Source organism: Carettochelys insculpta, chromosome 26, assembly GCF_033958435.1.
Source record: "Carettochelys insculpta isolate YL-2023 chromosome 26, ASM3395843v1, whole genome shotgun sequence".
In the NCBI taxonomy this organism is placed as follows: domain Eukaryota; kingdom Metazoa; phylum Chordata; order Testudines; family Carettochelyidae; genus Carettochelys; species Carettochelys insculpta.
This window is the reverse complement of record NC_134162.1, coordinates 5,649,495-5,670,167: the sequence shown is the minus strand read 5'-3', so window position 1 is coordinate 5,670,167 and position 20,673 is coordinate 5,649,495. Positions and strand designations below refer to the sequence as shown.

The window sequence follows — 20,673 nt, the reverse complement described above, 5'->3', positions numbered from 1 at the left end:
AGGAATCCCTGGCTACCATATGCCCATGCTAACTCCCCAGCTTATAACGTCTTTCTATGGGTGCAGCTTCAAATACTTATAGGATCACAATGCACATCTAGATTTAAACTGAGCACCACACCTTCTGTTCTTCCATCAGCCCTTCACCTAACTCGTTTTCAGGCTCTCCAATGCTGAGTTCCACAGTCTCTGGCCTTTGATTCCGTTCCAAAGCGGCTAGCACAGCATCGTGCAGTGTGAGAAAAAACTGTGCCTTGGTGACGCAATTGTCAAAGAAATCGTTCTTCTCAAAGATTGCTATTACAGAGACTGCAAAAGAAACAAAAACTGGTATGGACAGGTTCACACGAAGGAGCATGGATAAAGCATTTAATTGAGATTTAAAGCTTCATCTTTTTCTTACAAAAAAGGGCTAAATACAGCATTACCAATACTATACTCACAGTGGCAGCTGGCTATCAGGACCGAAATGCCAATATTCTGAAACATATGGAACATCTGTAGAGAGAATCCTATATTAATATTAGTGAACATAAGACTGGCCAGACTGAGTCAGATCAAAGGTCCCTCTACCCCGGTATCCTGTCTACCAACAGTGGCCAGTGCCAGGTGTCCCAGAGGAATGAACAGAACAGGTAATCAAGCGATCCTTCACCTGTCATCCATTCCCATCTTCTGACAAACAGAGGTGAGGGACACCATTCTACCCATCCTTGCTCATAGCAACTGATGGACCTGCACTATGTGAATTTATCTAGTTCTTTTCTGAACCCTGAAAAAGTCCTGATCTTCGCAGCATCCTCTGGCAAGGAGTTTCATGGGGTTGACTAGTATCAGAGGGGTAGTCTTGATCCACAAAAACAATGAGAAGTCTTGTGGCACCTCACAGACTAACAGATTCTTTGGAGCATAAGCTTTTGTAGGCAAAGACCCACTTTGTCAGGGGCGCACGAAAGCTTATGCTCCAAAACCTCTGTTAGTCTGTAAGGTGCCACAGGACTTCTTGTTGTTTTTACAGGTTGACTGTGCATTGCATGAAAAATACTTCCTTCTGTTTGTTTTAAACATGCTGCCTAGTAGACTAATGGCCTATAATCTAATAGCTTATTAATTTAGTGACAATCCTATGCTCTGTGCAAGAACGGACCTAGCCCAGAAGGGGGAACAGGTTTTGCTTGGAACTCTGCTTCTCCGAAGATAGCATTCTTCTGGACGACTCAGGTCAATGCAAGGCCAGCGGAACTCTTACAGCTCAAAGAATCTTGACTCCAAACCGCCAGGTCGTATACTGGATATCAGGTACCACAGTCTGCAGGATAGAAACCCTGCCTTCCCAGTATTCAGATCAGTTCCTTTGGTTGTACAGGAAATGAAGATCCCATATCACACAAGTCAAAAAAGACTGAGTGCCCACACTTGTGCACGCACCCACGCACAAAATATGCCCCAGAATAAGCAATAGATATGAGGACTTACATTTTCAAACACAACCAGAATTTGGATTGCCTCCATTTTTGGGTGCCCATCTTGAGATACTTTAATTTTAAGAGGAACCTGATTTTACAGGGTAGGTGCTCAGAATTCCCTGGCAAGCAGGTCCCTTTATAACTGAGGCCTTTAAATGGAGGCCTTTAAAATCATTAGTTGGTTTTGAAAAATCCAAGTCAAAAATGCTCAAGTGACCTAGAGACACGAGTGATATAGACAAAGGCTTCACGGAAGAATGTGCTAACTTACAATGAGGGATATCCCAACATTCAATAAAACATCCCAGGGACGGGGACAGTTTAGCCTCTCCTACTTTGGAAAGGAGATTCAGCACGCCGAGTGTTCCAAACAGGACTTCCTCCTAGAGCTTACAATGAAGTACGAAGCACTGAAGTTCCAAAATAAAAGGCCCCAAAGTGCTCAGCTTGCTGTGTGAAGGGCAAAACATATATATAGCAGAAATGGGGCAAAAGTAAAGGAGAAATTTAAAAAAGCAATTTGAATTGAAATAATCTCAGATATCGTTAGTGCCACGTGTGTATGTGCTGTTTCTAGATTGACAGTTTACCTTTAAACTATAGCCAGGGAATATGTACAGGTCTTGGAAATTACACACTTGTGAAGAGAGATCTGGATCTTGGTCTCATTAAAGTCAATAGGAACAGGTGTGGGTGCTTATATAAAGAGGTAACTTTAGGGTTATGGAAAGCATCTGATGTTGGGCAAACTTCAGTTTCTGCTTTTACGTGCATTCAGGTGACTTGCCTGCCTGAGTAAATCTGAAGCTTGTAAATCCACAAATTGCACCATGCTGAAGTCTAAAATAATGGTGTGGACTGGATATGTTGACGACTCCCTGGACTGCAACTGTACTCCTTCCTGACACAACAGTGTGGTGGAAGCATCTAATCCAGGGTCTGAAGAATGCCATGTTCTTTTCCTTTCACCTTTCTTTTTTCCAGTCTCAGGTCTCGCTGCCCTGAGCCTGATGGCTGTGGACTGAGCATGCTGTGTTTGCGACATTCCTGTTGTGAGAGACCCAGAACTTTCCTTGCTTTCAAACTTTGACCACCGTATCAGATTCAGGGAAGATGATGAAGACTCATCATCCCTGTGGAGTCGCTTCACCAGTTTCTCAGTATAGGGTATCTAGAATGGTACAGTGGAGAGGAAAGACTGTTAGAAGAATTATGGCTAGAGCAGCACTTCTCTACCTGTGGGTTGAGGCCCCAAAGTGGGTCATGGGTCACGATTCCATTTTAATGGGACTGCCAATGCTAGCATTGGACTTCCTGGGGCTCAAGGTTAAACCCAAGCCCCACTGTTTGGGGCCAAACAACTGGGGGATAGCTAATGTAATGCCAGTATTTAAAAAGGGCTATAGAGGTGATCCTGGCAACAACAAACCAGCAAGTCTAACACTAGTCGTGGGCAAATCTGTCGAAACTATAGTAAAGAATAAAATTGTCAGACACATAAATAAACACAGTTTGTTGGGGGAAAAGTCAACATGGTTTCTGCAAAGGGAAATCATGCCTGACTAATCTACTAGAGTTCTTTGAGGGGGTCAATAAGCATGTGGACCAGGGCGAGCCAGTGCATATAGTGTACTTAGATTTCCAGAAAGCCTCTGACAAGGTCCTTCACCAAAGGCCCTTAAGTAAAATAAGTTGTCATGGGATAAGAGGAGAGGTCCTCTCATGGATTGATAACTGGAAGACAGAAAACAAAGGGTAGGAATAAATAAATTTGCCCACAGAAATATAAACAAATATAAGTCTTGTGAGCAGACACAAGGACTGTACCTGCTTATTTTTTGGTTTGCAAATATATGTAAGTTTATATGCAATTCAGTATGGCCTTCAGATTTCCGGCACGTTAATGATATGGCCCTCAGTGTCACAGTGTCTGACTCCTCTGACTAGATAATTATTTTTTTACATAAAAAGGTGTCTGACCCTGGGTAATGGCTCGGGTGGATCACAAACACAGGCACATTTCAAATCCCTTCTCTCCATTCCAGTGCTAGACAGACTAACTGAGATTAAAGCTCTCATTTCATTTTCATCGAGGGGCACAGCTTTCATATCCATCTGAAAAAGACAGAGAGTTCATCATACAAGATTGTGCGTTTCCATTGGAGGAGGTTAGCAGCTGACTGATTGGAAATGTGGGGCTTACCTTATGCAACAAGTAGTCTTTGAAGTGTCTCATATTTGCGAAGGAGATGGAGGAACAACACTGGAAGATTTTAACACCTTCAATCTCTGCTGCCTGGAAGACAAAACCTATGTCTCTAAGGTTTATACTTACACTAGAAAAATGATCCACTGCTGACAATGACAATGGGTCTCCTTGTAGCAGGAATGAAAATGGTTTGGCTGCTGGAGTATAGACAAAACCACACTCTTTACTCATTACTCATTTACTCATTACTGAAAACAACCTACACCTTGTTTAACAATAAGGAGTACAAATGTAATCTGTTCACCACAGCATTATCCAGATCTTCACAGAGCAGGATTAACAATACAGATTGAATGTTTCCAATGCAGCACCCTCGGGACTTGACCAGTGCTGGACAGGAGAATTTGACAGACCACAGGAGGTCAAAATTGTCTAGCAGCGTTACCAACTCTTTCACTGCTTACTGGGCTCTTAGAAGACACTTACGGGTAAATTATAGCTAAATAACAGCACAGAACACTGAGAGGCAGGACTGGTGACTGGAAACAAACTTTATGGGACCACGGGAAACTTGGCCACACCCATGATAAGTGGTCATCTGGCTAACTAACATCATGCCCTATTATGGATGAGGAGTTTCATATTAGAGAAGTTTAACCTGTATTACAGTAAAAATGTGGGTGTCCTGATGTTTTTACCACTGCTGGGACAATTTTGAAGTCTCCTACAGACATAGCTATTATTGACACGTATTGTGAAAAATGTGTCATTTTCCTAGTATAGACAAGGCCTAACTAAGGGCAGCAGGTCAGCAATAAATGCTCTATAGTTGCAGCAATGACAGGGAGTAAGTCTTTCATTATGGAGGGAGCCTGTATCAATAGAATGAACTCCCAAGGTGACAAGTCCCTTTCTTGGGACAATTTGTATGGGTCTTCAGTCCCTGAATTCAAAGACCTGTACAGATTTTTAAGGCCTGAAGTGAATGAAAGGAGTTTGACGGTGACAAGTCTAAGAGGGGGAGCCGTGTTAGTCTGTACGTGCAAAAACCACATGGTGTCCTGTGGCACATTTATTTGTGCATAAACTTTCAATGGTTTCACCTAAGTAAATCTGTTAGTCTTTAAGGCGCCACAGGGCTTCTTGTGGTTTTTTTGAGTCTGATGGGTCACTCGCAGGTCTCCAGGTGACACAGCTGAAGTACAGAGCAGGACTGAGGATGTTTTTTTTTTCCCCTCTTACCACTTTGTAGTCAGATAAACTTCTGTATATATCTGTGTTTGGAACGTGGCCCAGCATTACAATCTTCATTCTGAAATGAGATGTTTATTAGGTTTTCTCTGAGTAGAGAGAAACACCAGGCCCGCCCTATATTTTTGTGACTGTTCCTGTCTTCTTTGAAGGGCACACCAACTGCAGGTTTGGGGTTTGATGCACAAGCACCTGTACCCATCCCATCCGACTTTGAACCCTTTAGAGAGCTCTGTTTCAAGCCAGGGAACGCTCCACACACGAGTATGGAAGAAAGCGTGCAATCTCTCCCTCTTCCAAATCCAATACATTCTGCAAAGAAGTGGAGGAGGAGGATCTAGAGGAGGGGTGGCCATCCAGTTAGGGACTAAGAGCCACGGACAGAATGCAAAGAGCTATATATTATATACAGTATTTATTTTTACCAATCTATGTATCTACATAAATATATGAAAACATATAATACGTGGCTCAATGCTCTTGACCTCCCTCAGAACCAGGCATTCCCCAGCTCCCCACCATAACTGGATACCCTCCCCCTCCCCCAGAGCCAGGTACACCCCAAGACCCCTACCCAGCTCTAACTCAATACCGAAGCTGCCAAACTCACTGGAGCTGACACCACCACCTCCACCACCACCCTGCGCGTCTCCCACCAAGTGCTGGGGTGCATGTACAGAGCAGCAGACAGCACTCCCAATGCACAGCCTTAAGGAGGGAGCCATGTCTAATGGCTCAAAGAGCCATGGGTTGGCCACCCCGATCTAGAGTGTGGTTAGTGTTTACATGTAATGACCCTGTAATCAAAGAAATTCATTTCCTGATAACTTTTCTCATTCTTTCGAGAATTGCCAGTACACATCCCCACTTTTGAGAAATTCACAAGCAGCAACAAACTGGCAACATGGTATGAATGGAGAGGATATATAAATGGCCAATTATCCAGAACTACTTCCCCAATGTGCTTGTTAAATATGAAGGCTAGGGCAAGACAATGATGCTGCAGAGAAGTGTAAATTAAGTTCCAACTTGCAACTTGAAATATTTCACAATTGTGACATCTAGTGTCAATTCAGCTGAGGGCTATAATACTTCAGTCTAATTCTGGCTATTAACCTGGCATGGGGGTGGCTGGATGATAATTTAGAGGTCTGTGATATAAGGATGTGAAACTTCATGAGCTGGTGGTACCTTCTGTCCTTGCAATGTGCTGTGATACTTTCAAGACTTAGAATACCTCCTAGCTCATAGCGCGTCTCTGTGTATAATTTAATGTCCTTTGATAAGCACTGGGAGGAAATCATATCTCCAATAAGTCTATCAGTGCAAACCTTAAATAAATGGGAGGCTCGGGAGATTTTACAATAATAAAGAAGGATCCATTTCATGTTGATCTGGAATAAGGTGACCTCCCCTAGCAGTAAATGTCTGTAGTGAGAAGAAGGATACATTGATGGACTGCATCAGGTGAATATCAATGACCACTGTAGGGATAATCTTCTGACACCATTTACCACCTTACTCTTATGTCAGACTGTGTATGGAGCTTAAGTGATTAAAACAAACAGGTCACTGATTCGCCTAGCTGATGTCATCACCACAATGAACAGCCCTCAGTTAGGTGGGCACCCTTTCCAGATGCTCAAATGGACAGTCCATCAGTTAGGCTAGGAAGTGAAATTGCCAAAAATGTACCAGTGCATGCACAGATGGAAAATCATTACACTTCAGAAAACATTGATTGACGGGTTTACCCCACAAGCACAAAACCACTTCTGGACTGGACTGTATCACACTGCTATTCCCAAACAACACCTTTAGGTACGCTTCGTGCCCTGCTCTGAGAGTAACAAGACCCAGTACCTGTGTGACCTAACCGTGATGATGAAGAAAGTGAATCCCATTGCGATGGCCAAGCCAATATCAAGACCAAGGCACAGAACAGCTGCAAAAGTCACAATCCAAATAACCTTTAATAAGAGGCAGGAAGGACAATGTTAGCTACTGAAAAGTGCAAACACAGAGACCACACAAATCTGCTCCATGTCAGCATTCACTCAGTCAACCAAATAATTCAGATGCCTTCTGTACTGAGGGATGTACCTGCACTGGCTTCCCACGGAAAGAGCCACTGTAAACCTCAGAAAGGTCCTAATGACTTTTCAGTTGATCTCCTCTGGGCAGTATCATCAAGTTGGATTTATTATTATATGAGAAGTAGTAGTACAATAACACCTGTCTACCCCGGTCCTGGCCCAGCACCCCACTGTGGTAGGAGCTACTCAAAAACAAGCAGAATGATTTCTGTGACGGCAGCAAACATCAGGTTAGTTCCTCAACATTTTTGAGATGGAAGATTAGATGGGTTTACCTAGGAGGGGACCAGCTAAGTGGAAAGAAAAGGGAGAGGAAAAAAGAAGGGGACAAGGTCAGGGGCAAGGTATGAAGCTGAAGTTAAGGTACCATGAGAAGAGAGGAGAGGACTGGAACAAATAGCCAATCAACATATGGCAGAGAAAGTCAGAAAACATTCTAAAGTGTTGATTAGACTGGCCAGAGGCTAGAAGGTCCATGTTTTGGCAGTTGCTGGTCCTACCACATGGCGCAGCTGCCTGGCTTCTCTGTGCTGCCCATTTAGTTGCTGTATGAAAGTAGAGGTTGGAGATGGTAGCAGGTGAAGTGTCTCATCTTCACTCCTGGAACATTTCTAGCCTAGAAGTGGTGACAGATCAGGTTTCAAAGCACAGGACTTCAGAACCTCACCCTCTGAATCAAACCATATGCGCTGACACATTTACTTCCCCTACTCCGCCAAATATACAGTTACCATGCATTTGAGGATGCAGAATCTAAAGCCTATAATACACTAGTGGTGGTGTTACATGTAGGGAACTACCAAATTCATGGCCATGAAAAATATGCCCTAACCTCCTCTGTGGACCACCTCTCCAAGCGCACCTTAATTATTTGCTCTGCAACCTCCTGTAAAAGCACTCCACGGTCCGTGTGAGTCTTTCACACTTACAAAGTGATACTTATCCTGTCTCCACAAGGTGGGGATGTCCATAAATTTTTCAAGAAATGGGAACATGTTGACCATTACAATAGCTGCAAGTACAGCCTATGAGAGTCAGAGAAAAATAGCATTTATTCTTCTTTTAATTCATTATGAGACTCTAAACATGATATTCAAGGGATACTTAGATCATGGCTATATAAATTGCTAAGTTATGATGTTAAAATACTTACATTTCAGTAATTACCACGTATATATACGACCATTGCCTTTTTTGTTTTAAAAAAAAAAAAAGTAGGAGCCACTACTCAGCCAGCTCCCCAACCCCTCCACCCGGCCAGTCCCATGACTGGGGCTGCCAAGGTGCCAGTACTCAGTATCAGCAAGTACCAGCACAAAAAAAAGCACTGCATATGACTAATAATTTTCTTCTGATCTCTAAACCCCTTTTGAATTTGTGCATAATCTCTTGTCTCGTTTCACTGGAATGTCTGCAAACAGAATGGCCCTGTATGTTGAAATGCTGCGTTACCTTCCACTCTTTAGTAAGTGACTGCAAATATCGTTTTGCATCTTGGAATGCTAAGGGAGGCCCACATCAACACCATAGAAATACTGCTGTTATGAGGGGTGCTTTCAGCTAGCATGGACAATTCTTGGCAGACGGGCACGGCCAGATTAAGAAGGGGCTTTAGAGGCTGCAGCCCCTGCGTACTGCATTCCGGGCCAGCTCAGCCTAACTGGGGGAGAAGGAAGGTGGATCCTTCCGAGCCAATGGGAGCAGTGCGGGGTGATGCCTGCAAGCAATCACAGGCCATGCAGAGTCACCTGTTGCCCACTCACCAAATGGGAGCTATCCCAGATAAGTGTCTGCACCCCAACCCCCTGTCCCAACCCTCTCCTATACCCTAAATCTCTCACAGATCCCACAACTCACACACCAACCCTAAGCCCCCACCTGCACCCAAACTCCTGCCCAGACTCCACAGCCCTACCTCAGCTTCTTGTCCTGAGTCCCCTCCCACACTCCAAATCCCTTGACTGCAGCATGGAGCCTCCTCCTGCACTCCAAATGCCTCATCCCCAGCCACACCCCAGAGATCACACCCCAAATTGGAACCCTCACTCTGTCCTGAGCCATACCCATCTTCCTAGGTCAGCCCACAGTCCCCTCCCACACAGAGATCCCTTGGTTTTGGCCCTTCCCAAGAGCTCATGCAGCCCCCACAAACTATAGTAATCCCAGACCCCCAGAAGAATTAATCCAGCCCTAAAGAGAGGGGAAGCCTTTTGACATCCTTTATCAAAACCACCCTTTTTTCCTAGTGTAGACAAGAGAATTGGGGGTGATAGCATCCAATTTGTCAGATAGTTCTGGGAAAGGACTTGATTTTCCCATCTTAGGCTATACCTGCACATACAAGCTTATAGTGATACAGCTGTATGGATACAGCTGTCCTGACACAGATGTGCTAAGATAAGAGCAACCCTGTAGCCGCATTATGTAGGCCAGAGAGAGCTCTGCCACAGCTCAACGAAAGGCTTAGCTACTAGTGGTGGGAGAGCATCTCCTGCTAGCATCATGCTGTGCACATAAGACAACAAAACTTATGTCACTCAGAGGTGAGGTTTTTATAATACCCCTGAGCAACAAGAGTTTTGCCAACATAAGTGCTGGTGTAGACAGGCCAGGGGCACAGAGGCCAGGGGACCTCAGGAAATAAGGATCGGTCTCAGTAGTGAAGTTTATAAGGCACCAATCCTATAAACACATATGTTTTATGTCTAAGAGCACTTCATGGATGTGTATAGCTTGGTTGCATTCAGTGGGACTATTCAGGCATTTGTAGGAGTTTGCAAAACAGGGGACTGAGATAATAAGTGAACACATTTTTTTTTAAATGATGGATTCTGGCTATGAAGTTTCATTTATGCTTCAGGCAGAGCTTAAACTCTTTGGGTCTGAGATGCAAAATTTTCTAGCTGGATTTCCAGCTTCATAAAGTTCAGGAGAGTTTGAATTTGACTTTGATTTGGTGCCATCCCTAGAAACTGTTAACTGTAGTGTAATCCCAATTGCATTCTACAAGACTTAGGCTATGTCTACACTAGCCAAAAACTTCGAAATGGCCATGCAAATGGCCATTTCGAAGTTTACTAATGAAGCGCTGAAATACACATTCAGTGCTTCATTAGCACATGGGCAGCCGCGGCCCTTCAAAATTGACGTGGCTCGCCGCCGCATGGCTCGTCCTGACGGGGCTCCTTTTCGAAAGGACCCTGCCTACTTCAAAGTCCCCTTATTCCCATCTGCTCATAGGAATAAGGGGACTTCGAAGTAGGCAGGATCCTTTCGAAAAGGAGCCCCGTTGGGACGAGCCGCGCGGCGGCGAGCCGCGTCAATTTCGAAGCACCGCAGCCGCCCACATGCTAATGAGGCGCTGAATATGTATTTCAGTGCTTCATTAGTAAACTTCGAAATGGCCATTTGCATGGCCATTTCGAAGTTTTTGGCTAGTGTAGACACGGCCTTAGTTATGGGAGCAGCCTACTTACATTCTATTTCACATTCACTTACGTTAGGCAGAGACTGAAAAAAGTGTCCCAGTTTCAGCATCACCACTAGCATTATGGCTGCTCCAATTAGTGCTGCAAACTGAACAGAAATACTGTGTTAAAAGTGCATTCCAGAGAGGACAATGTGTTGCTCCTGGACTGAGCACCTTGGAAATATCAAAAGTTGTCCAGCCGCCAGCAACACAGCTGACTGAGATAAGACTCTTATGCAAGATTTCATGAGACAATGGGACACAAAACTTCAAAAGTCCCATTATTTTGTCAAACCCTACACCTCCAGAGCTTCAGCGTTCGCTGTGCTTCTCATCCTCTTGGTCTAATCCCACTCACAGTATTTGGAAAGAGTTAGTGATAATATGACACACTTATTTTTTAGCTGAAGGACCATTTGCCCACAAAGAGTACAAGCAGGGGGATTTGAGACCTCCTTCATGTAAGGAAAGGGGCACAGGGAACCTTGTGCCTCTAATTGCAAGACCATCACTATCATGTTTCAGAAGACAAGCAGCAGCAAAAGTACGTGTTGATGTACATGTAACAGAACATCGTGTTTGCTGCAGCTAGTGCAACAGTTACAACAGTATGTGATCATATAATTAAAGACAGCAGGGTCTTCAGGGGATAGAATTTATATTGCAAAGGCATGTGAAAAGTGGTCTTTACAGTAGTCTGTAAACTGCTTACAGGAAAACTGGGTCCTAGCTGAGTTATACTGATCCTAGATGAGGGTCTGGAAGCTTGACCTCATGGTCAAGCGTCACAGCTCACAAAACTTGCCCAACTCACCTGTGTTTTTCCACCTGTCTTCTCCTGAATGACAGTCCCAGAAATAGCACAGCTGACAGCAAAGCTTTTGAAAAATGAACTGAAGACATTGCATAGCCCCACAGCCATGAGCTCCTGTAAAACATAAACAAAGAAGCCACTGAACCCCAAAACTCATGACAGTTCACAGTAGCTGTGGCTTTTTCAACAGTGATATTTCACAGTATGTTCATTTTTTGGATGTCCGTCTGCATTGCTAAGCTTTGGGAACTGTCTGAGAAGCAGTGCGTGCTAGGACACTCCCTGTCCTGGTTCCACAGGTTCATATCTGACGCTCTGGCCTCAACAACCTCAGTTTCTTCTTCCAAGAGTCCTTTGAGAGTGAACTCTAGCCCCCTGAATGAATGACACCCCCGTCAACATGCACAGCTTAATGCCTATTCAAGTGACGTTCGCTTTGTATTCAGCCCTGAAGGCTACAAGAGGTCATCCTGACTTCCTAACTGCCTTTGTCCCATCCTAATACTATCTCAATGCTTTTGTAACAAACTGAATTTGAAATGGTGCAAACTTACTAGCTACTTACTATAGTATGTTAGAAATAATGGAGTTTGAGGTCAAAGACTTCCCATATCATCAGTCCTGACAGGAAAGAAACTTTTCACCAACAGGTGGGTATTGAAAGGAAGGAAATGAGAGTATTTTTATAACTTTGGCTATTAATGCGTAGGAGGTGCACAGCCTTATCAGTAGGCACAGCTGTCTGACCAGGTTCCAAAATTCATTGGCATAAACAGGGGATGCAGCCCTCAACCAGAAACATACAGAGTCAGGTTGTAGAAGAAGCGGTTGTTTTAGTTCCATCTCTCCCTCCCCGCAAACTTAAATTTATCTTTCTTCAGTGGCTGCACTTCTACTCTGCCCCTAGGCCTCCCACCACATTCCCAGCTAGTTAGTGGCATTGGTTAGTGAGGAGAAAGACCAGTTTGGGTGGTGTAGGACGCATGTGAAGTTTGGCTCTCACCTGATTGCTGGAGATGTTGTAGTTGTGAATGCAAGCATACTTCTTTCCCACAAAAATGAGAAGGAAGTAGCTTACAATAGCCAGGGAGAAGGCATGGGCTGCAATGCTGCTTAAATTTGATAAGTCTGGCAGCGTAGGAGGCAGAAACCTGGAACAGCAGAGAAGAAACTGTCTTAATCTTGTTCCGTGCTTTCTGTACAGGCCCCTTTTCAGGACCTCTGCTGATGGCATTCAGCATCCTTCAGCAGATTCTCAAAATCTGCTTGGGGTGGCCACTGCCCGTCTCAGGAGAATTCCTTGATGTATGGCTAGTGAGTGGGCTGAGTGAGCGGCCCTCCTTCACCTCAGTAGGCCATAAGATTGCCATAACCAAGACAGTCTCTTGGGACAGGGTGGTTTTGCTAACTCTGCTTGCGTACCTAGAATATGCGAGGTTTGCTGATTGAACCATAGCAGCGCTCTGCTTGGATGCAGAGGGAGCGCACAGCTGTCCCAGTCAATGGGATAAGGAAACCTTCTTCGCAATGGCATAAAGAAACCTTCATTCTTAAGTTATTGGCACAAAACCAGCACAAGTCAGATTTCAGTAGTGACTGAAAGACCTTTCCCTCTCCCTCTTTCTCTCTCGATCTCTCTCTCTCTCTCCCTCCCTTCCCACCTCTCAAATTAAACAGCACACTCTCATTCCTCACTGGAAGTTGCCTACCGGTGTGGAACCATTTTGGCCGCAACCACACTGGATTCAGCATGCAGATGCACGTGGTTAGCAATAATGGTGATAGTGATTATCTGAGGAAGAAAATAGGAAACTTGTAGTCTAAAGAATAAAATTTTGAGGCAGCAGCATCTGTCTATTCATACATCTTATAAAATGCTCCCTTGAGAAACACACTATAAGAAAAGCAGTTTCTAGTTTGTGGTAATGAAAGATGAGGAGAAAGTGAGACACTAGCTCTTAAAATTCTATTGCAATTTAACAAGGCACTGTGCAAAATTCCACAGGAGTAATTACAGGTGCTGCCTCCGGATTTTTTTTTCTCCAAGCATAAGAACCATGAAGTAACCTGTAAAATATTCTTTCAAAAAAGCTTATCACCACAGGCACTTTTGAGGTTTTTGCAAGTGACCCCCACCTGTAATGTGGCAGTGAGGGAGGCATTCTGCGTAAGACGATATTACAATCAACTTTATTGCTAACTTGATTATTTATGAACGCTGAAGAGTAAAAGTTTTATTTCTCCAGTTGTTAAATAGCAATAAATCAGGACAGAAACCAGTTTGCGGTCTCCAAACAGGCCCATGTCTGGGCAGGGGGAGCAAAAGGAGCAGTTGCCCCTGGGCCCCTTTGAATTGCTGCACCAGAGCAACTCCAGTTGTGCATGGCTTGGAGGGAGCAGTGGGGAAGGGGCCCAATGCCACGGTCCTGGTAGTGCTGAGGGCTGAATGTCCTAGAGCCTGCCCCTTCACCATTGGTCATGCCTCTTCCGGGGCACAGAGCCAGGCCCCCCTCCCACCTTGCCCCAAGGCACACCGCGACTCTCAGCAATGCTGTGTCTGATCCTGGGTTTCCATATGGCCATTGTCACAAATAGGCCCTATTTTACACGATGCTGAGTGGCCTCAACTTCCATTAAAGTGTTGGACTCTGAATACCTTATTTTTTCAGAAAAATACCTCTGAACTCTCAGACTCTTGGCCCAGCAAAAAGGCCAGAGTTTTCCTTTCAGCCGTTCTGGACTCATTTACATGTAATGTTTTTGATAACTAAAAAAAAAACAAAAGACTTTGGAGAAGAAAAAGAGAAAGATAAAAAATGAATAAAAGATGACAACAACAACAAAATATGAATCTGCAGCTAGAACCTCTCTCTAGAATAGAATGAGCCTGAACTTAGCCCCACCGTCTGGGAAAGTTCACATTCAGACCCACATGTAGAAACCCAAATGAGTGTTTGGACGCGAGGTTCTAATTTAGCCCGTAATAAGAAGTTCAAATTCTGATCCAGAGTGTAGACCTGGTATTTTAGTTGGGTCCATCTCTGAGTAATAATTTGCATCTCTATAGCACATTATAGTCCTTAAGTTATCGGAGGGGTAGCCGTGTTAGTCTGGATCTGTAACAGCAATGAAGGGTCCTGTGGCACCTTATAGACTAACTTTTCTGTTAGTCTATAAGGTGCCACAGGACCCTTCATTGCTATTATAGTCCTTAGTCACTCCTCACAGCATCTTCTGAAGGTAGGGATATTTTATATCACGCAGGGGAAAATGGAAACAGAGATTTAGTGAATTGTTCTAAGCCACTCTACAAATAAATGGCTGAGCAGGTGATGGGACAAGTGATCTCCTGTTTCATAGTCCCATGCTCTAACCTCCAAACCAAGTTGCCCCTGAGACTGAGACTTTGCTGGTTCCTCTTCATTTGTGATACCATAGTGGACATACAGAGAACACTTACCAGGAGAAGCTCCATAGGGAATGCAACAGGACTGTGCTTGTAAGTTATCTTGATACAACTGCTGATCCTCAGCATGACGAGGCCAACCAAAAATAGCAATATGCTGGTGGAATTAGCCTTTGGGAGAGCCATGCAATAATGAAACAGGTTCTGAAAGGGAAACATCACAGAGAGGATGAGAAGGGGATTTTACTGCTTTTTGATATGAGCTGGGCTACGTCTACACGTGCAGCCAACATCGAAATAGCTTATTTCGATGTTGCGACATCAAAATAGTCTATTTCGATGAATAACGTCTACACGTCCTCCAGGGCCGGCAACGTCGATGTTCAACTTCGACGTTGCTCAGCCCAACATCGAAATAGGCGCAGCGAGGGAACGTCTACACGTCAAAGTAGCACACATCGAAATAGGGATGCCAGGCACAGCTGCAGACAGGGTCATAGGGCGGACTCAACAGCCAGCCACTCCCTTAAAGGGCCCCTCCCAGACACAGTTGCACTAAACAACACAAGATACACAGAGCTGACAACTGGTTGCAGACCCTGTGCCTGCAGCATAGATCCCCAGCTGCCGCAGAAGCAGCCAGAAGCCCTGGGCTAAGGGCTGCTGCCCACGGTGACCACAGAGCCCCGCAGGAGCTGGAGAGAGAGCATCTCTCAACCCCCCAGCTGATGGCCGCCATGGAGGACCCAGCAATTTCGACGTTGCGGGACGCGGATCGTCTACACGGTCCCTACTTCGACGTTGAACGTCGAAGTAGGGCGCTATTCCTATCTCCTCATGAGGTTAGCGACTTCGACGTCTCGCCGCCTAACGTCGAAGTTAACTTCGAAATAGCGCCCGACGCGTGTAGACACGACGGGCGCTATTTCGAAGTTGGTGCCGCTACTTCGAAGTAGCGTGCACGTGTAGACGCAGCTCTGGTGTTCATGATCTCTAATACTGCGATGGGCAACCAAACCAAGTGACCAGGCTGAATGAGTGGCCCTCCTTCATCTCAGTGGTCTGCAAGATTGTCATAACCAACACAGTCTCTCAGGATAGGGTAGTCTTGCTAACCTCCCTTGCCTACCTAGAATTTGTGGGGTGTGCCAACTGAACGATATCAGCACTTTGACTGGATGCAGAGGGACTACATGGCTCTCACAGTCAATGTTGTATACAAGCAGCATGCACGTCACTTCCCATGCCCTTGCCCTTCCTGTGTGTCACTTTATTAACACCAGCAAGAAAAATGATGTGGACAGAAATCAGCAGATTCTGGCAGCCCTGCATGTTGGCAACAGTCAGCAAAACGTCTTGTGGACCACGCTTAGAACCCGACGAGCTGCATGTGGCCTGCAGGCTGCACTGCTGACAATGAATCTGAACCAGCGGTCTCTTTTGCTACAAAAGCACCTTAAGAGGAGGAGGGAGACAGCTGCTAAACACACAGCAAGATTTTACAAACATGTTTTCTCTAGACAGCAATAAAGAAAACAACAGCATAAGTACTGCTTCTTACTCCTCACTGTATTTTCTCAGGTGAATAGAGAACAATTTATTTTGTTCAGCTCCACTCTCCTTCTAGCCTCCTGAAGCTCTGCACACCCTGTATCACACACCCTCCTGGGAAGGGTGAACGTAGCTATGGACCACGTTTTCGGTTCACTCACGTAGAAAATGGCCAGGGGGCCCATATGAAAGTCGATCATGATCCCGAAGATGAAGGAAAACTGGGATACGATGACATGCAGTGCTGCTGCAGTGAGGTACGCATCAATGAGGGTCTTTGGCAGGTAGGTTGTGACAAATCCCAAACAGAAGCAGCCTAAAAGCAACTGAAAGGTGGACAAGCTTGGAATGAGGAGTAGGGGCTCAAAAAGGACTGAGCCCAACCAGCTAAGTGATCAGCCACTTTGGAACCTAATCATTAACTCTCCAATCCCCTCAACCTTTATACATCACAGCCTGACTCTCCACTGCTCTATACCAGGTGTGCTCATTTGTATCTGTTGTATCCACTTTGCACAAAGAGTGTTAACTGGGATGGGCAATAATTTTCACAGAGGGTCCACGCCATGAATTTTGTATTGGTGGCAGGTTGGTGCTGGGCCCCTCTGGAAGGGGCAGGGCCTTGGGTACAAGAGCTGGGGCTGAGGGCTACAGTGAGAGACGAAGAGAGTGTGTGGGTATGCACAAGAAACACTTTGTGTGTGAGACACAGACTTTGTGACACAAATTGGGGGTGTGCTGCAGTGTGCATGTGACTGTGATTATGTGTGTGAGGCACAGACTAGGTATGTGCAACAGTGACACAGAGTGTGTATGTGTTGGCTGCTGCTGGGTAAGTTTTGGAGAGAAGCCACCCTGTGTCTTCTTAAGGGAAATCTGTCCTGCTCTGTTGTCTCCTCACTCTCCTGCTCTGCACACCTGAATGAGTCACTCACCATCCATGCTTCAGACTGGAGCAGCTCCACTGTGTGTCTCCCTCTCCCCAAACTCTGCTCTGTATCAGGGGCAGGAGAACACCCTGACTTCAGCACTCCCGCCTTCTCTCTCCCCCTCTGCACAGCTAGGAGGAGAATCTTAGGGGTAACTCTTCTGTAGATGAAACAAGGTGTGGGAAGGGGCAGCTGACCACATGCTGCTGGCTGTAAATATGCGTGCTTTGCAAATCAACAGGGCAGGCTGGAGAGAAATGCTTGGCAGGCTGTATGCAGCCTCAGGGTTGATTTTGCCCACTCCTGGCGTAAACACTACTGAAGCAGCCTGCTAGGCATTTTTCACCCAATTTGAACAGGTATAAATGCCTACATAGAGGTGCAAGGAGTGGAGAATCAGGCTGCTAAATACAGAACGTTTAACTCTAGCAATACAGCTTCACACAAGGAGATTCTCTGACCTTCACATTTGATCTGGTGAATTAGAAATAACTCGAAGACAAAAATATTATGTTAAAGAAAAATTAAGAGTTAGCATGTGTAAGGGCACATGTAAGGTTAAATCCTTACAAGAACAATGCAGTCATGTACAATACCTACTAGAAAAGGTGGGAAATTCAGGTTTTAAGTTAAAAATTACAGTAAACCCAAACATATAATAGCACAGAAGCCACAGATAAATTAGCAAGACTATCAGGCATCACTGGCAAGAGACAAATAGGGAGAGTAAGAGCAATAAAACGTCTTAAAGGTGGAGTCAAAAAGCTGAAATCTGATGCAGCAGAAAATGAGGAACCAACAAAGAGAGTCAAAGGGTGCATGTGTACAGTTGCTTTGGAGGGAGCGAACAGGACAGGTAATCTCTGAGTGATCCATCCCCTACCGTCCACCCTCAGCTTCCAGCAATTCTTGCTGTGTGGACAGAGAAATAAACATTGATTCAGGAAATGTTATATGGAAGATGTACCAGGATTTGGAAGCAAACTGAATGTGTGGGTTAAGGATAGAGGCAGCCTGACATATTATGGTTGGAAATCAGAAGAGGTAAAAGAACTTCAGCCCTATGTTCAATGTACTGCAAACAGTATCTATTCAGACATATATGCTGAGCTTCAGACTAGTGGTGAGACAGTTTAATTTCTTGGTAGTTCTAGTTTCCAGGTTTGTACAATGTCCACTAACAACTTATCCATAGGGAGCTAAAATGAATGTCACTTCTACCTGGATGACACCAGTCAGAAATGTCGTTGATGCCGTAAGCGTCAAGGCTTCCATGTAACTCTTCATATAATTTGCATCTGAGAAATTGGCAAAGGTACCATTAGCCGTTAATACAGGGCTGAAATTCAGAGTCTTCAGAACATCTGCCACCATTGCATTCAGGATGCTAAATGAACCTGTGACCAACAGAAGCAGAGAACAGAAAATAAAGATTGCATGATCCCCTACAACCACAAGTTCATTTTTCACACCTCACCCATGCACTAGTAGGTCTGTTTTCACCATGTATTTTACTTACTCATACACATGCCACTCTTAATAACTGTGTAAAAAATCATGTCTCAGACATATAAAATCAAGTCTCAAACATTGGTTCTCAGTAGCTATATATTCCCAAATATATGATGATCTTTCTGTATAATCCCAGATCTGAATGCATCTACATCCTCATGTGATCTATCAAACTGTTCAGATGTATTATTTCAATACAAACTCCAAAGCAGCTTTCACCCCACTGTCACATGGACTGAAGAGTGAATACGAAAGAAGTTATTTTGGAGCATAAGCTTTTGTGGGCAAAGACCTGCTTCTTTGCCCATGAAAGCTGATGCTTCAAAATATCTGTTAGTCTATAAGGTGCCACAGGACTTCTTGTTCTCGATGATACAGACTAACACAGATCCTCTCTGATACTATGAAAGAAGTTATCTGAAGAAGGAAATGTAGCTGTGTCTCAAAGGCTAGAGGGCACCCTACACCCACTTACTAGGATACAGTGGCCACGCTTTTCAGCATTTATGTTATAGTCTCGTCTCTGGCCAAAGGCCGTTCATTGATGAGGCACTGATTGCTGTCCAATTTACCCTTTGAAATAGCATGGGTTCACTGGTTTCTGCTCAGTCTTTGCACATAGCAGTCCAGCTTTTGTAATCAGTACAGAGACATCTACCCACAATCAACCAGGAGAAACCTCAAAGGAGAAGTCCCCAGCTGAGGCAATAAGTAAAAAGAAGTTACTTATTGCCCAATTAACTGTTGATCTCCAAACCTATTGCCTGTCTAAAGCCTCTCTGAGTTGGCCCGTCACATCACTCGGCCAGAGGTGCCCATTTCAAAGCAGTCAGCCTTCAAGACTGTGTGCCAGGGTGCATGCATGCAGTTTCCTTCTATTCTGCTATTTTAGAAACACCCCCGCTGTCCTTGAAGTTTGGCTTTAGCTTCAAGAATATCTATTAAATCTATTACAGTGGTTGGGTAGGAAAATGAGTTCTGTGGAGATGCACAAGACCACACAAAAGAGTAAAAGCTACTTTAGTAAATAAGCTCTTGTTCTTCATTGTGACGTTTTCTTCACAAATCCCAACTATGAATGTCTATCGTGCCTTGTAATGACAGTCATCAGACTCAGACTCCTGGGATCTAAATCAAAGAATCTGAGGCGTATGTATCACCTCTGAATCCATAAACTCCAAGGTGCCTGTCTGCACAAAGGCATAATCACAACTATCTTTTGCTTAACGTCTACATATCCAGAAGATTCTTACACAAATTCCGGGTGTCAGTTACTTCCTTTTCTGTGTTGTCTTCTTCTGAGAAGAAGTGGACCTCCTATAGGACATAACTTCTTTACTCATAAAGGATTCAAAGACCTCCTGCTTCTGAATGGTGAAAGCTCTAAGGCCAGGGTTGGGTCCAGATGGACCTCTCTGAGTCATGTGACATAACCCTTCTCCCTTGGATTCGAGGACTTCTTGGGTGGAGAACCAAAAGAGCTGCTGAGCATAACAGAAACAAAATCCTTCTCCAAAAGATCAAAGGATTCCTTCTTTAAGTGAAGATCCAGAGAAACCATCTCCATAGAAATATTTTGCCTGGGTAAGAAATCCTGAGCCCTTTTTCCTTCCATCTTCTGAAGCACAGGAAATCTAAGATGAACAGTCTACACACAAAAACAAGCTGTGGTGTTTGGGGAAACCCTATGATGTTACTGTTAGACCAACCCTTTAAAACAAAACACTATCATAAGACCATCCCTACTGCAAGTTGAGAACAGGGCTCCATGTCCACTCAGCTGAACGAACAGAGAAGAATAGAGGGAAAGAGACAATTGAGAGATGGATGCTTTTATACCTTTGGTCTGACATGCTGGAAGAGAAGGGCATGTGCACTTTCCCTCAATGGCTACTCACTTTGAAACTGGTTCTGTTGTCATATTACAGGACAAGAAATCACATAGTGGGGATCTGCAGAACCAAGGCAAT

General features: G+C 44.6%; 1 protein-coding gene across 4 annotated transcripts in view; it reads right to left on the bottom strand.

Moving 5' to 3' along the window:
* SLC26A8 (solute carrier family 26 member 8) overlaps positions 1-20,673 on the bottom strand; it is a 30,986-nt gene that overhangs the window by 1,903 nt on the left and 8,410 nt on the right. For 3 of the 4 annotated variants that reach the window (XM_074977433.1, XM_074977432.1, XM_074977434.1), the window contains exons 5-19: positions 18,413-18,588; positions 16,424-16,588; positions 14,766-14,915; positions 13,015-13,097; positions 12,309-12,456; positions 11,306-11,419; positions 10,521-10,598; positions 7,952-8,047; positions 6,790-6,896; positions 4,918-4,987; positions 3,670-3,762; positions 3,447-3,581; positions 2,254-2,637; positions 444-498; positions 122-309 (exon numbers count right to left, since the gene is read on the bottom strand). In XM_074977433.1, the coding sequence (XP_074833534.1) occupies positions 122-309; positions 444-498; positions 2,254-2,637; positions 3,447-3,581; positions 3,670-3,762; positions 4,918-4,987; positions 6,790-6,896; positions 7,952-8,047; positions 10,521-10,598; positions 11,306-11,419; positions 12,309-12,456; positions 13,015-13,097; positions 14,766-14,915; positions 16,424-16,588; positions 18,413-18,588 (2,042 nt within the window). The remainder of the gene's footprint in view (positions 1-121; positions 310-443; positions 499-2,253; positions 2,638-3,446; positions 3,582-3,669; positions 3,763-4,917; positions 4,988-6,789; positions 6,897-7,951; positions 8,048-10,520; positions 10,599-11,305; positions 11,420-12,308; positions 12,457-13,014; positions 13,098-14,765; positions 14,916-16,423; positions 16,589-18,412; positions 18,589-20,673) is intronic. The other variant, XM_074977435.1, reaches the window with a different exon arrangement.